At 36.1% G+C, this 15,378-nt stretch overlaps 1 protein-coding gene across 1 annotated transcript; it reads left to right on the forward strand.

Annotated features, from left to right (window-relative positions):
- The first annotated feature begins 11,401 nt into the window (after positions 1–11,401).
- LOC145000899 (Zinc finger (C3HC4-type RING finger) family protein) lies at positions 11,402–14,237 on the forward strand. The gene is made up of 2 exons (XM_078960202.1): positions 11,402–12,075; positions 12,157–14,237. Exons 1-2 carry the CDS (start codon positions 11,614–11,616, stop codon positions 13,993–13,995), a joined length of 2,301 nt encoding a protein of 766 aa, XP_078816328.1. The 5' UTR covers positions 11,402–11,613; the 3' UTR covers positions 13,996–14,237.
- Positions 14,238–15,378: the final 1,141 nt, after the last annotated feature.

Raw genomic sequence — 15,378 nt, forward strand, 5'->3', positions numbered from 1 at the left:
TAACCCTACTCAGCACACACATAGCAATTAGCAAATAATATCAATCAATAGCATTCCCCTAGGCTAAGGCATCATGAATCATGCAACTCTAGCTCTAAATTCCTGAAATACCTAGCCTATCATCTAGCATGCATCTCTAATATCTCATAAGTATCTCATCTCATAATATAAACAAATAACGGTATTTTGGGAAAATCACCGTTCGAGCCCTGGCTAATTGTACACACTACTTCATCTCGTTTCCTCTTAAAACTTTTACTCATTTTAAAAATCATTTCTATTTAGAAAATTCCTCAAATCCTCAGTTTGAGTGCAGACATACCTGAGGGTACATCTGAATCCCTCAAACCAAGGCTCTGATACCGACTTATAACACTCTAAATTTTCAAATAAAATTTTCATTTTTAAAACCACACAAAACACAATCTCACATTTCTCAAAACCCAAATGTATAAGTTGTTCAAAACACAAGACACCAAAATGTTTGACAATATCCTAGAAACCTCAAAACATAATCTTAAGTTGGTGTGTAAAATCATGTCGGCGCCTTCCCACGATCTTGAGAGCTACCTGAAACACATTTCACAAAACACTGTAAACACAAAGCTTAGTGAGTTCCCCAAAATACCACACAAAAATATTTAGCCTCTCATGGCTATATCTCAATAAGGACCCTCCGGTCATGTGTCTCAGTGAAGACCCTTCGGTCCTGTATCTTAGTGAAGACCCTCCGGTCCTGTATCTTAGTGAAGACTCTCATGGCTATAACTCAATAAGGCACTGAATGATATTCATCATAAATCACAAATAAAAAATGCATAATATATCACATAACTCAGTATAAGCACACAAGACCCTCCGGTAGCATAATGGTTACCACTCAGGTAAGTATAGTGAGAAGACTCACCTCGTACGTAAGCAAGTAGGTCTCGTACTCAACGATCGGTCTAGACTCCGCCTACAAATCATAATCATCTCTAATTAAATCTTTATAACAAAAACTCTAAAGATGTTAAGCTAACCCCTTTTCAAACTCTCGGAAAGGGTGAAAGACCGTTTTACCCCTCCATGGTCTCCATAATCCATAACTTGACCAAACCCTAAAAGGCAACGAAAGTCAACACTCGAGTCAACAGTCAATGTTGACCCAACTCGTTGAGTGTAGCTCATGAACTCGTCGAGTTCCTTAGAACTCAGTAAATCATGAAAACCCTAGTCAACTCGCCGAGTTGCTAGCTAACTCGTCGATTCCATGCAGTGTCCAGAAGATCGGGGAAAACCCTAGCCACTAGTCGATTTGTTCCACCAACGCGTCGAGTTTACTTCGAATCCAAAATAGGAAAAGCCGACTCAACTCGTCAAGTTGGATGCCCAACTCGTCAAGTTCTTCAGCCATTACACATTAAACTCATTCCTGTCGATTCCAATACTCCAAACTCCAGAATCAAGCTCCTAAAATGAAGTTACCATGTAAAGTTGCTAACTTTACGAGCATGCAAGGCCTCAAAATGCTAAAACACCCAAAACTAAGCTCAAGAAGGGGTTTAGGACATGATGATGGGTCAAAGCTTCATAAATCTTGAGGCTTTAGGCCTAAAGGGCCTAGTAGTGTCTAGATCTGAGGTCTTAACCCCATAGCATGCTCACAACCATTGATGACTCAAGAAGATGATAGAAAGGGCCATAAACTCTCAAATGGAGAGATCTAACAAACAATTGATCAAGGTAATGACCTTTTACCATCAAATGACTGCTACCACTAAGATGATGCCGGATCTAAAGACTCCTTCTTGTTCCAAGCCTTTGACTCTTCAAGGAATGCACCAAAACACACCCACTACTAGCTCTAAACACTCTTAAATGGAAGGTACTCGGTTAAGGTTTGTCTCAGGGTGATAAAGTGACGAGGGAGGTGGGGAAAATGAGTTGAAGTCCTTTAAATAGGGTGCAAGCCAGAATAATTAGGTTTTCATCAAACAGACTCAACTCGTCGAGTTCAGTCCTCCGAATCGACGAGTAGAGTTCATATTCTGTGCATCCTGATCAACTCCTACACGACGAGTTGGGACCAACCAACTCGTCGAGTAGGTTCTATAATGTGAGTAAAATTCTCAAGCTCCACATTCACGAAATCGGGGTGTTACACGTTGAGTTGTCCAGAAAAGGTTGTAGGCCCTACGAGGCGGTCTAGTCAGGCTGAAGACTCATATCTGCATGTTTTGATTTTATGTTGTGTGATGGTACTTTGGGGGAACTCACTAAGCTTTGGCTTACAATTTTAGTTTATTGTTTCAGGTACTTCTGAGGATCGTGGGACAGCGACGGCCTGATCGTGCACAACTTACTATTTTCATGATGTTGACTTTTGGTACACTCTTGATATGATTTTAGTTTTGAAACAATGGCTTTTGTTGTAAAATAGCTATGGATAATGGTTGTTTTTGGAAAATTTTAAATTTTTATGATTTTTGGGATGTTACAACATGGTCATGTAGTGAGGTCTTCACACACACACAAAATGCTATTTTTTTTTTTCAAAATAACACTCTACTTTATATAGTTGTTGAAGCCCCTTTTCTAATTCACATTGTACCGTTTATTTAGGTTCTTACACATGTTTAGTAGATGTTTTATCATCTTAAAACACTGCACTTAATCCATTAAGTTCCCATTGAAACCTCTTAAGAACATAGAGATGTTTAAACTTTAAATGGAGAGTTAAGTAGTCTAGTTCTCAATTGCACATTCTAAAACTCACATAGTTTTTTTCCTAACTCATTGAATAATCATATGTAAGTTTTCAATCATATAAAACCACCATTAATCTCATTGTAAATTCCCAATGTAACTATGAAATCCTCAATTCCATTCCATGTTCCAAAATTTCCCTTGGGCCATAACAATCACTAGAGTTAGATCTTTGCTAACATTCCTTCATGTTTATGTTTCACTATCATCTTTATAGTGTCAATTCATGTTCATGAATGTCATTCACTTCTTAGATTTGATTCATTATGTAATTATCAATAGATTTCCCAAAACTCCCTTATAGACAAATGTTCCATGTATTCATCTAAATATCATTCAAGCATTTATGTTTTTGAATTTAAATCATTCAAAAACTATCCATTTATGTCTATGAACTTACTTTACTCATCAAATGCTTCAACTAAAATGGAATTCATTGTTCTCAACACAATTTCCCCCAAAACCAACTCAAATCCAAGTTTATACTTGATTCTACCATCATGAATGAATTTGAGCATTCCAATTGGATTTGTTGCCCTCAAAAATCATCTAGGTCCATATAATCTACCTTTATATCATCATCAATTGCAATATCCCTAATTTGGATTTATAGGGTTTTCACCTAAATCCTCAAATCCACCAATGGAATGATTGGTTTGAGGTTGGGATCATTAAAACTTCCCAAGTGAGGTTAGAAACTAAAATCCTAATCATCAAATGAGATGGAAATTGAATATATCTCTAACTCCATAATTGAAACTCGAATTTTACACTAAGGGGGAAGAAAGTGTGCCTTGAACCACTTGATTTCTTCACAACTTGCACCAAATGAACCAAAAAGGCTTGAGATCGATCCCTAGGGTTTTTATTGAGCTTGAATCGCCATCTAACCTCTTATCTTCTCCTCCCATCGTTTTTATTTGATTGAAATGAAGAGGATGTATTTCTTACTTTTATAGTTGTCTTATTTGGTCCTTCAAGTTTCCTTGTTTTAGCTAAAACCCAATAAACTTCAATATTTATGATTTTAATTTAAGTTTTGACATAATAACTCCTTCTTCATCCATTTTATAACTTTTGTAGTCCCTTCCTTTCATTAAGACAACTCACTTTGCCAACTTGACACTTTTGACCCTTTAACTTTTGAAATGTTATTATTTTCACTTCTAACTTTCTAAACTTCATATCAAATAATGATATGATTATCCTTGATGATTTAACTATATAAATGATAATTCATTTATTTACTTTATTAATTTAGGAACATTGTCTTAATTTTAGGATGTTACAAACTACTCCAAAATATAACATCCAAGTGATTATATAACTTTAGTGTAGCAAGTATGGACGACAAAATTAAAAAGTTTTATTTTTAAGAAGAATATTATTTTCTTAAAATCTAAATTGTTTTTCGGACACTAATGCTTTTTTAATCAAGCGTTAAATATTTTTCATTAATCGACGTATTAACTTATATATGTTGTTGCGTGCATGAGTTTGAGCTTGCATTCAAGAATAGAGATGAGATTGACTTTGGAATCTGACTGAACTGTAAAATAAAAATTCAAATAACCGAAAACCGATCCAATTTATATACGTGGTTCATATATGTTTCAGAGACAATTTTGTTCTATATTTAATTTCTTATGTATTGGGATGAGATCCGTTCTAAAACATACTGAACCGACCATGAATAGGAAAACCGGAAAAAAAAAAAAAAAGAACCCGAACCAATTTACACATTTGGTTGTTATATGTTTTCTGGTCCGATTCAACTTGATTACGTCGTGTATTTTTCTTATCCTATTTCAAGAGCATGCATCTTTTCACAATTTTCTTTTGAAAAATATATTTTTTGTTCTTTTTAAAAATTAGATACATGTATAGATAGTATATTTGATTTATAATTGATGGGACATTACATTATTTTAGGCTATAAAGTTTTAAATAATGAGATTTTATTTAAACTTTTGAAGTGTATTGAATGGACTCATCATTATTTAATTTAATTTTAAATAAATATGGAAATAAGATGGTTGATGAGATCGATGTTAGAAAACTAGTGTGATAGACGTATTAACGTCTCAATTATATGTTTCGATATTGAAATGACATCTGAAAATTGACTTAATATCTTTTTGCAACGTCTGAAGTTGACTAAAAACCGTATCATAAAAAAAATAATATTAAGTATAAAATATCCAACCATCGAAGGTATCATTCATGTGTTAAATACGATTACTGTATTCGTGTTCATATTATAACCAGCCATTAGGTTGTTGAATGATATCCCAGGCTCTTCTGAAAATCACAACACGTTATATGTCCCGATCATCAAGAATCATATTTTTTTTTCTTTAATTGATTTTTATTCATAACATGTTGATCGATTAATTAACAGATAAGTAAACCTTATAACAATAGGATTTAAAGATATGTTTTCTATCAATAACTTTTAATCACGTGTCTGGAATCTGAATAAGTTAACAAAAGTTGCTGATTTTACAAGAAAGAAAAATAAGTTGTATTGCAAAATAAATCGAACATGTTGGCACAATAGAAAAAAAAGTGCTAATGCGTTTCATAATTTACCTAGTTATATATTGGAACGAGCAATTATTAATCAAATATCCATTATCTATATGTTACATTAATCTTGCCTAAGTTTAATTAAATTAACTAGCATAAGTAGCTTATTTAAATCAAGAGAACATATCCACAAATAATGAGATAAACAGATTTAAAAAAAAAACGACCTTTTTGATACGCAACTTTTAAAAACTTTTAATTTTTAGCTTTAAGAAAAAAAAAATCTCCATTCATTAATAGGAATTAGCAATGTCAACGGAGGGAAATGGAACATTGAATGCATCCCCTTCCTTCGCTTCCGAAATTTCTCTGTTCCCCATCCTTGCCACTGAATCCCCTTTATTACACAAGCCTTGCCCCCTATTGATTTTGGGTTGCTTTTATTTATTTATTTATTTATTTTTGCGTTAAATGAAATTGTTATTTAGGCTTACTGAAACTATTTTTTAGGTAAAAAATAATTATTTATAGCAGAATTTTACAACGTAAAAATAAAAAAGTTATGGCATTTTAAAAACATTATACTAACAACTTAAAAATATGTTTTTTTGATTAATTTTAAAAGTTCAAAATCATGTTATTGTTTATTATATTTATATAACTAATATATGTGTAATTTATTAACGAGATCCCCATGGGGGTTTCGGGACGAGATTGTGTAAGTCCCCAATCTGCTTGTGTATCAATCAGATCCAATTGATGGTGCGGAATCTCAATCAATTGGATGATGTCAGATCAAAATAGAAGAGAATGAGAAGAAGAATAACTTAATCTTGAATGTATTGATGAATATGATTGAAGTTCCTTACACAAGATTCACTCACACACACTATTCTTCTCTCTAGTTTCTCTCTCTATAGTGTGCTCTCTATGTCTCACATTTTTCTCCACCCTTAACACCTATATATAGGCTTGGTGAACATGAACCGTAAATGGGTTTACAGCTGTAAACCTGTTTATGACCGTAAACACATATATGGCCGTAAACACTGAGCTGTTTACGGTTCTAGACATAAAAATACATTTTCCTAGAAAAGTAAAGTATAAACCATAATTTTGATCCAACAATCTCTCCCTTGGTTTATATCTTTCTTTTCTTAATTGACCCAACAAGTTCCCCCTAAAAAGTAGCTGGCTTTTCTTGTTAATCGTCAGTTGGAGATTAGCTTCAGCGTTTATCGTCGATTTCTTCACAGCATCAGGATGAACATATGAATCTTCCATGAATGATTTCATCTTGAGCAGTTTCGGCATTTTCTTCAAAATTTTGGCATTTAACGCATATTGGGTGAGGAGGCTTGATGAAAAGATTCTTGAAAGATAGCGCTTTTAGCTTGAGAATCTTCAGAGAGAACATCAGATAGAACAAATCTTTTGGATCACTTCAGCAGGTTTAAGATAGTAGCAGAGGAAGCAACATATGATTGACATATAGAAAGCAAAAAAATAATTTCCTACAGACCTACTTTATCAGAAGTCCCCAGTCGCCCTATTAGAACCAGAATTAAGGACATAAGTATGTACATCAAGGAAAATTTGAACCACTGTTCTAGATGCATATTAATTTAGTGTATTATGTAGGTTCCCGTGTTTATCTCACTGCTCAATCTACCCTAGCATCGTATGGTCAGTCCAAACAATCCTATCTAAATCCACACGCTCAAATCCTTCGTGCCTACCAGCATATTGATCACAGAGTCTAGACAATTCATATTTAGTCCTTTACACATGTTTTAGACTGCCTGTTATTACTTTCTTGATATCACTTCCCAATAATAACTACTAACAAAAAACTATTAAGAAAATGAAAATTTGTCTTTAAAATGAATATGAGTAAGATAAACTCAAGAGTATAGAGAAAAAAATGCAAACCGTAATTCACCGATTGAATTTGCATCAACAGGTCTGAGAACAGCACGCATAATCTCAGAACAGATCCGGAAATTCTTCAGTTCATTAAGCACTAACCCCATTTTTGATCTCTTCCTTTCCTCCTTTCCCGCAAAAGGACACATACTCTTAAACAAAGGTCTGAATGTTATACAATTGAGAGATGTCCCATATCATGTACCTGGAACAGCTACTACCAACAAACTGAAGTCTGATGATATGCCTCCATAGCTGCTCCAGCATAGAGCGGGATTAGTTGGTCTTTGGAACCCAATCCATTTTGAAACTGGGTTAACCTTTTTCATCCTTGCACGATACTCTCTCCCATGACATATCCTATTTATCATAAACAGAAGATGTAGAAACGTTAGAGTCATTAGGTGATTTGGGAGACTGAACCTTTGGTACCCATTTACAGTTGGGTTTAACCCATTTCTTTTTCGATCCGATGGGTGCCCCGACACTTGATTTTGAACTTGAAGTCGGCCGTTGAGATGAATTTGACCTAACCGGACTTGGCTTCATAGGAGCATTTCTTGGATTGGACTTCTTGGTTGGCATTTCCTTCTTGCCTTTGGGATTTGGATTCTTGACCTTGGAAGTTTGATTCTTGGCCTTCTGTGCGTTCTAGTCACCATTGCGCGATTGTGACCTGGAAGGGTTTCTTTTGAAGTATCTTCCACTTGGCGCGTTCTGCCCGCCTTGTGCATAGTAGGAAATGTATGCGCGATTAGGAAAATTTTTGGCAATGTGTCCAGGTGTTCCATAGTGAAAACATGTCTTTTTCTTCACTGTGAAGTTGTTTCTTCCTGCCCTTGGTGGCGTATCCTTGCTTTGTCTCTTATTTTTCCCACAAGCGCAATTACAACATGCACTCTGTTTCACTGGAATTGGTGTCCTGTATTTCTCAACAACAGGTTGATCAGAAGCAACTGAGTTCGAAGCAACATAATTAGAGTTCAAGGAGATGTTGCTTTGTTCAACGGTGTTCTCGTTGTTCCCATCCTCTGCTACTTTACCTGCACATGAAGTGGAAGCATTATTATTTTCAACCTGAATACCTCCTAACACAAATCCAGTTTGTTTGCCATATTGAAGAAGTGTCTACTTGTCAATTTCTTCATGTGTCATAGGGACGGATGTGTAGTTATGATTGAAAGGAGGAGGAACACTATCATACCCTAGACCTTTTTGCTGGTTATTTGTAAATTGCAGATAATGGTCTATCATGTTTGCAACTACTTCGCTTGACACATCAAATTTTCTAAAATCAAAATCTGCAGTTTCAAATTTGCTTTTTAATGTGTCAAGCTCAGCAGTTAACTCAGCAAGTTGTTTCTTAACATAGTCATAATTTTCACATTTATTGCTATAATCTTCCTAAAGCTTCCTAAAGTCTTTGGTTTTTGCTTCTAATTCAGCCTTCAGGGGTTTCTGTCATTTCCTAGGTTGATATCCTTCGTATTGTAGGTCCTCGACTTCCCTTTTTACCAAATCATTATGTTCATGAAGAATTTTAATCGTAGCTTCACATGATTGAGAGCATGAAACTTCATTGAACGGAGTAAGACTAAGATGATTGAGATCTTGTCTTCTTGATGACAGCCACGTTCATATCCCACAATTTCGGAAGTGAATTCAGTAGTTTTTTGTTTATCTCAGACTTAGTCAAGAAGATCCCATCTATATTCATCTCAGTAGTGAGTGTAGTGAATCGTTGCAACTGATCTTCCAGGGTTTTTCCAGGGATATAATTGAACATGTTGAAATTTTATCTTAACATATCCTGGCGACTCTCTTTCATGTCTTCAATTCCTTTATACACCTCAATCAAGGCTTCCCACAAAGCTTTAACTGATTTATACTCTCTGAAACCTTGAGCAATATCAGGAGATAACGCCATTGTCAGAGTGGCCAAAGCTCTTTCGTGCTCTTCAACCTTTTCAAAATCTTCATCTGTATAATTTTCAACTGCTTTGTCAACCACTTGTCCAACAACGGTGGTGGTAATTCTAACAGGATCCTTGACTATGCTTCGCCAGACTTTGAAGTATTTCATTTTGATATACTTTTCAATGCAGTATTTCCATTCAGGAAAACCATCTACAAACATTAGTCTCGAAATGCGTGTAGTAGTGCCCATGACAGAATCCATCTCATGATGGTGTGTTTGACTTGGAGAATCCATTTTCTTTATTATTTTAAATCAAAGATTAAAATAAAAAAAAAAATTAGATTTGAGTTTCCGGTCAATGAGTTTATGGCCGTAAACTTAGTTTACGATCAGTGTTTATGGTCTTTGCAGCTTAGTTTATGGTTATTGAAGATGCCTTGTTTACGGTCCAAGAACAATGTTTACGGTCCAAGAATATTCTTGAATTTACGGTCGTAAATAGGGTTTACGGTCGTAATCTCCTGGCAGTAAACTCCCAACAGTTCACGAAAACACAATTTTGGAGTAGATTCGATCCCTTTTAGCAGTAAAAACACCAATTCGAATCTCAAACAGTGAGGAATACGGCCAAAAACTCGATTGCAAGATGCTTTGACACTGGCTTTGCACTGATACCAATTGTAAGTCCTCAATCTGCTTGTGTATCAATCAGATCCAATTGATGATGCAGAATCCCAATCAATTGGATGATGCCAGATCAAAATAGAAGAGAAGGAGAAGAAGAATAACTTGAATCTTGAATGTATTGATGAATACGATTGAAGTTCCTTACACAAGATTCACTCTCACACATTATTCTTCTCTCTAGTTTCTCTCTCTACAATGTGATCTCTATGTCTCACATTTTTCTCCACCCCTAACACCTATATATAGGCTTGGTGAACATGGGTCGTAAATGGGTTTATAGCCGTAAACACTAACCGTAAACACATATATGGCCGTAAACACTGAGTTATTTACGGTTCTAGACATAAAAATACATTTTCCTAGAAAAATAAAGTATAAACCATAATTTTGACCCAACAGATTGCCAACCCCCGCCCCACCCCCGATTCTTTCAAAAAAATTCCCCCAAACGGGACGGGGCCATAGAAACGGGGTACCACGAGACTTTTTGACATCCTTAATAGGAACGAACTGTTAGCTAAAACAAAAAGCTCTAAATCCAAAAGGTATTTCAAGTAGTATTTAAACTCTTTTATATTTTTGTAAATTGACCTAATTTCTTTTTTTTAATTAAATTATGTTTCTATTTTATATTTTATAAAGATGTTTTTATATAATTTTAAATGGTTTAAAAGCTTCTAACTATTTTGTCAAACACTTATATACAAATAAAAAAACTACACCTTTCGATCGTTAGTTACTAATTATTAGATCCATCTACTAACTACCAGCTATCATGTACCAGTTTTCAATTAATTTTGCCGAACACATCCTAATTTTTCAGAAACAAGCAAAAGATTACCCAACTAACCAGGAATTTTGTATGACCTACTATGAAATCATGGAAATTCCTATAATATGATATAAAAAACGAAGTCAATTTGCCTTTTAGGTAAGTATACATTATATGTAAATAAAAAGTGGCAGTGAATACAAAAAGTAACTCTCAAAGTCTAAGGATTGTTTGATAAAACTAATCTTTTGGTGTTTAATGATTCCAATTTATTAGTGGTTCAAATAAGATATGTTTCATTAACCATTCAAATGTGTTGTTTAAAACACATTGAATGTGATAGATTCAGATGTATTTCTAAATCTCTAAATGGTTTCATTTATATATGTTATCATTCAGAGGAGCTTAATTCGTCCTTATACCATTTAGATGTTTAAAACACAATGAATGTGACAGAATGAGATTCTAAATGGTTTCATTTAGATGTGTTATCAAACAAATCTAAACCCTTTTTATTCTCTTTAAGTGTTATCAAACAAATCTAAACCGTTTTTACTCTCTTTAAAATATTAGCGGAAAGGCAAAATTTGATCACAAAAATCTTGCCACCAAGAAGGTAACCATGTTGATTGCCGTATCTAAGAATTTGGACAAATCTTGATTATAATTGACAAAAAATTTCAATATAAGATAAAACCGTACAAATTGAAAAAAGTTAAGGGTTATTATGTGATTATCCGGATAGATACATACAAATTTTTAATATATGAAATATTGAAATGTAAGGAATCTTGAAGACACAAGTTAGAAGGATTTGTAAATGGAAAGAAGTTAAAAAACGATACAATTCCACTCTATATTTTGTCACTACTACTTATATAAATCCAATCTCTCAATCGAAAATCTGACCCCCATGTTCTTCTTCTTCTTCTTCCTACTGCTCCTAACTCAAAGCATCTTCTCTTCTTTAATCTTTCTGTCGATCTCTTGATTCAAACCTCTTTCTTCTTCTTCGTTTCAAATCAAATCGCAAATGGGTACTGGTTGGCGAAGAGCTTTTTGCACAGCAATTCCTAGAAATTCATCTGATTCACCGGTGCTCGGAGACGTTCAACAGAATCCGGCTCCAAGTCCTAGAGCATCTGGGAAACTTGGGTTCTTCAAGAGTTCTGGTTCGAATCCATCTACACCTCGATTACAATCGAATTGGGGCTTACGTTCCAGGAGCAATAACAGCAACAATGGCGATGATGCTACTGCTAATTCAAATGCATCAACTCCCCGATTGCGTTTGCGTCCCAAAACCAACAATAATGTTGATTCTGGTGATGATGCTGCCAAGTTTCATTCTTCTGTGATTGATAATCTCAATATCACTCCCAGATTAAGATGCAAAACCAACACGAAAAATCCAAAATCATCGTTACTCGGTTCCAATCCTTCGTCTCCGAGATCTCCTTTCTCGATCTTCAAAAATTCTTTGGGTTTTTCAAGAGTAAGTTCGTTTACATAATATCTATGTTGTGTTTTTTGGATAAGAGATTCGGTTTATTGACATTTGATTTCAAATGTGCAGAGTAACTGTGGATTGTGTTTGCAAAGTGTGAAAACCGGTCACAAAACCGCCATATTCACGGCGGAATGCTCACACACCTTCCATTTTCCATGTATATCAAATCATGTGAAGAAGGAAAATGTTCTCGCTTGCCCTATCTGTAAATCTACTTGGAGAGATGGTTCGTTTCTCGCCATCCACAAGCTTCAATCTAACGAAACCCTGAAATTAAACGATGATAAAAACGAAAATTCGATCACAACTCCGAGAGCCAAGCCCGATTTGACGAGATCCCAAGAGAATTTCATCAAAGCAAAACCTTACGATGACGACGAGCCACTTCAAACACCGAGAGCTGGCGGTGGTGGTATTCTTCCGATACCGGAGGCGGCGGAGGAAGAAAATGAAGACATTGATGTGGATGAAGAGTTCAAAGGCTTCTTCGTAAATCCAGTTTCCTCATCGTCGGCTGATGAATTCCGACGAGATTTTAAAAATGTGGAAGTGATGCTGATGTCAGAAGTCGCGGTAGTTTCTTCAAGTCAATCACACGAGACATACGCAGTCGTGTTGAAAGTGAAAGCTCCACCACCATCGCCGCCGGTCGGGGCGGCGCATATGCTGAACCAGTCTCGACGTGCTCCTATTGACTTGGTAGCTGTTCTCGACGTGAGTGCAAGTATGGGAGGAGCCAAGCTTCAGATGCTAAAACGAGCTATGCGCTTAGTCATCTCTTCCCTCGGCTCGGCTGACCGGCTTTCAATCGTCGCCTTTTCAGCTTGCCCGAAACGGCTACTCCCTTTGAGAAGAATGAGTCCAAGAGGTCAACGGTCAGCTCGGCGTATCATCGATCAGCTCGCTTGTAGCCGGGGTACCTGCGCCGGTGAAGCTCTGAGAAAAGCCACTAAAGTTCTTGAAGACCGCCGGGAAAGAAACCCAGTCGCCAGTATCATTCTATTATCCGATGGTCATGAAGAGCACGTAAATGACAACATCAACAACAGTTCAAATCACCGGCAACCGGCTAGCCACGTGTCCACTACTCGTTTCGCTCATGTTGAAATACCGGTTAACACATTGGAGAAATCCGGTGGTGGGGTTGGTGGTGGGTTCAGCCATCAAAACCACGACCCGGCGGAGAATGCGTTTACAAAGTGTGTTGGCGGTTTGCTCAGCGTGGTGGCTCAGGATTTACGAGTTGAACTCGGTGTCGCTCCCGGTTCCGACCCTGCGGAGATCACCGCCGTGTATTCATGCAACGGCAAACCGACGGTGTTAAACTCCGGTTCCGTACGCTTCGGTGATCTATACGCTGAGGAAGAAAGGGAAGTGCTCGTTGAAATAAGGGTCCCACGGTCAAACACCGGGTCCCATCACGTCTTATCAGCTCGGTGTTGTTACAACGATCCGGCGACGCAAGAAGTGATCTACGGCGGAGAAAAGGCGTTGCTGGTGCCTAGAGCACAGACCGTCCGATCATCTTGTTCACCGAAGATCGAACGGCTGAGGAATCTCTTCATAGCCACCCGAGCTGTGGCGGAGTCGCGACTTCTCGTGGAATATAATAAGCTGACGACGGCTCATCATCTGTTATCATCGGCGAGAGCTTTGTTGATGCAGTCGCCGGCGGCTGAAGAGTTCGTTAAAGGGTTGGAATCGGAGCTGGTGGATGTTCAGTGGAGGGTACAATATCAGCAGCAGATGGTACAACAACAAGGGATGATGGTGGATGAAAATGGGGAGCCGTTAACGCCGACGTCGGCTTGGAGGGCGGCTGAGAAGCTGGCTAAAGTTGCGGTGGCGAAGAAGTCGTTGAACAGAGTCAGCGATCTGCACGGCTTTGAAAATGCTAGGTTTTAGTTATTATTATTATTATTATTAGATTTTTTTTTTTAATATTAAAAAAAGCAAAATTGTTAATGAAGGATAGTGAATAAATTAATGTAGAAAAATATATATTTTGGACACAAATGGGATGGGTAAGGAATGGAGAGATGGGGCACGTGGAAGCATGTGATTTTCATAGTGAGAATGAATTTGTAAGGAAAGCTTTGTAGATTAACTCAAAAGTGTGTTAATGAAGTTGTGATTTCTTTTGTTTATTGTTGTTACATGTAACTTATTGCATAAACTTAAAGTAAAGTTATTTCTAGAATATAATGCAATTTTTGATGGATTTTGAGACAAGTTTGAGTTCAAAGGTAAATGTCGAAAGTTGAGACTTTGAGAATTCAATTCTAATAATATATTATCCTACCTTAGTCCTTCGAGTGTTAAATCAATGAACAATTTCCATCACATTCATGGTTCAGAAATTGCATAAAAAACCATTGTACTTTTTAGTTGGTTTATAAGGTGTTATCTTGTCACTTGAAAACCTTACACCATGTGGTGGAATGTGTTCAATTAAGAGATGGGCCTACAAACATGGATAGTTATTCATGAATACACAAGAAATTTATTAGACTAGTCATAGACGTTACATTTTTCTACTTTGATAATATTTATGTTGGAATAATGTATGTATTTACGTGCGACATCACAATTATTATATATACATAAGTTATGTAACATCGTCATCGCAAATTCATTAATTTTTATAAAACCAAGAAAACTATATACTGCCAAATATGATAAATATGCAACACAAATAAACTAAAGCTATCTCCAACAAGTCTACTATAATCTTTTTCTGAGTTATGAAGTACAAGGTTATTTCCACATTGTCTATTTATATATTACGTAAAAAGTAACAACATGTAATGTACAAAGCTCTTTGGATTGATTTGTATCGAAGGTATAATAGCACCACATATAATGTGACAAAGTACTGTAAAAACTTTGTAAGAACTAATGTCGTAGTGCAACATGTACTACACTTTTTGGACCATTCCAAAATTCACGGATGTAAAGTTACAACATATAAAACACAAAAGACCGTATTATTTTTTGTATTGTACTTCAATTGGAGTAATGTAATGAGCAAAGTTAAGAATGTATTGCTAAGATATTGTCCCACATTAGTCACTTTAGTCCTTCACGTGTTCAATCAATCATCAATTTCCATCACATTCATGGTCCTCAATTTGCATAAAGAAACATATTACTTTTTAGTTGGGTTATAAGGTGTTTTCTTGGCAAAATGAAAACCTCACACCATGTGTTTTGGAATGGGTTCTTTAAAGAGATGGGCCTACAAACATGAATGGGTGTTCATGAAAACACAAGAAACATGGTCAACAA

Source organism: Lactuca saligna, chromosome 6 (assembly GCF_052625555.1).
Source record: "Lactuca saligna cultivar CGN05327 chromosome 6, ASM5262555v1, whole genome shotgun sequence".
In the NCBI taxonomy this organism is placed as follows: Eukaryota; Viridiplantae; Streptophyta; class Magnoliopsida; order Asterales; family Asteraceae; genus Lactuca; species Lactuca saligna.

Coding starts and splice junctions, on each gene's coding strand:
- LOC145000899 (XM_078960202.1), top strand. CDS start 11,614: ATGGGTACTGGTTGGCGAAGAGCTTTTTGCACAGCAATTCCTAGAAAT. Junction 12,076..12,156: donor ATTCTTTGGGTTTTTCAAGA/GTAAGTTCGTTT, acceptor TCAAATGTGCAG/AGTAACTGTGGATTGTGTTT.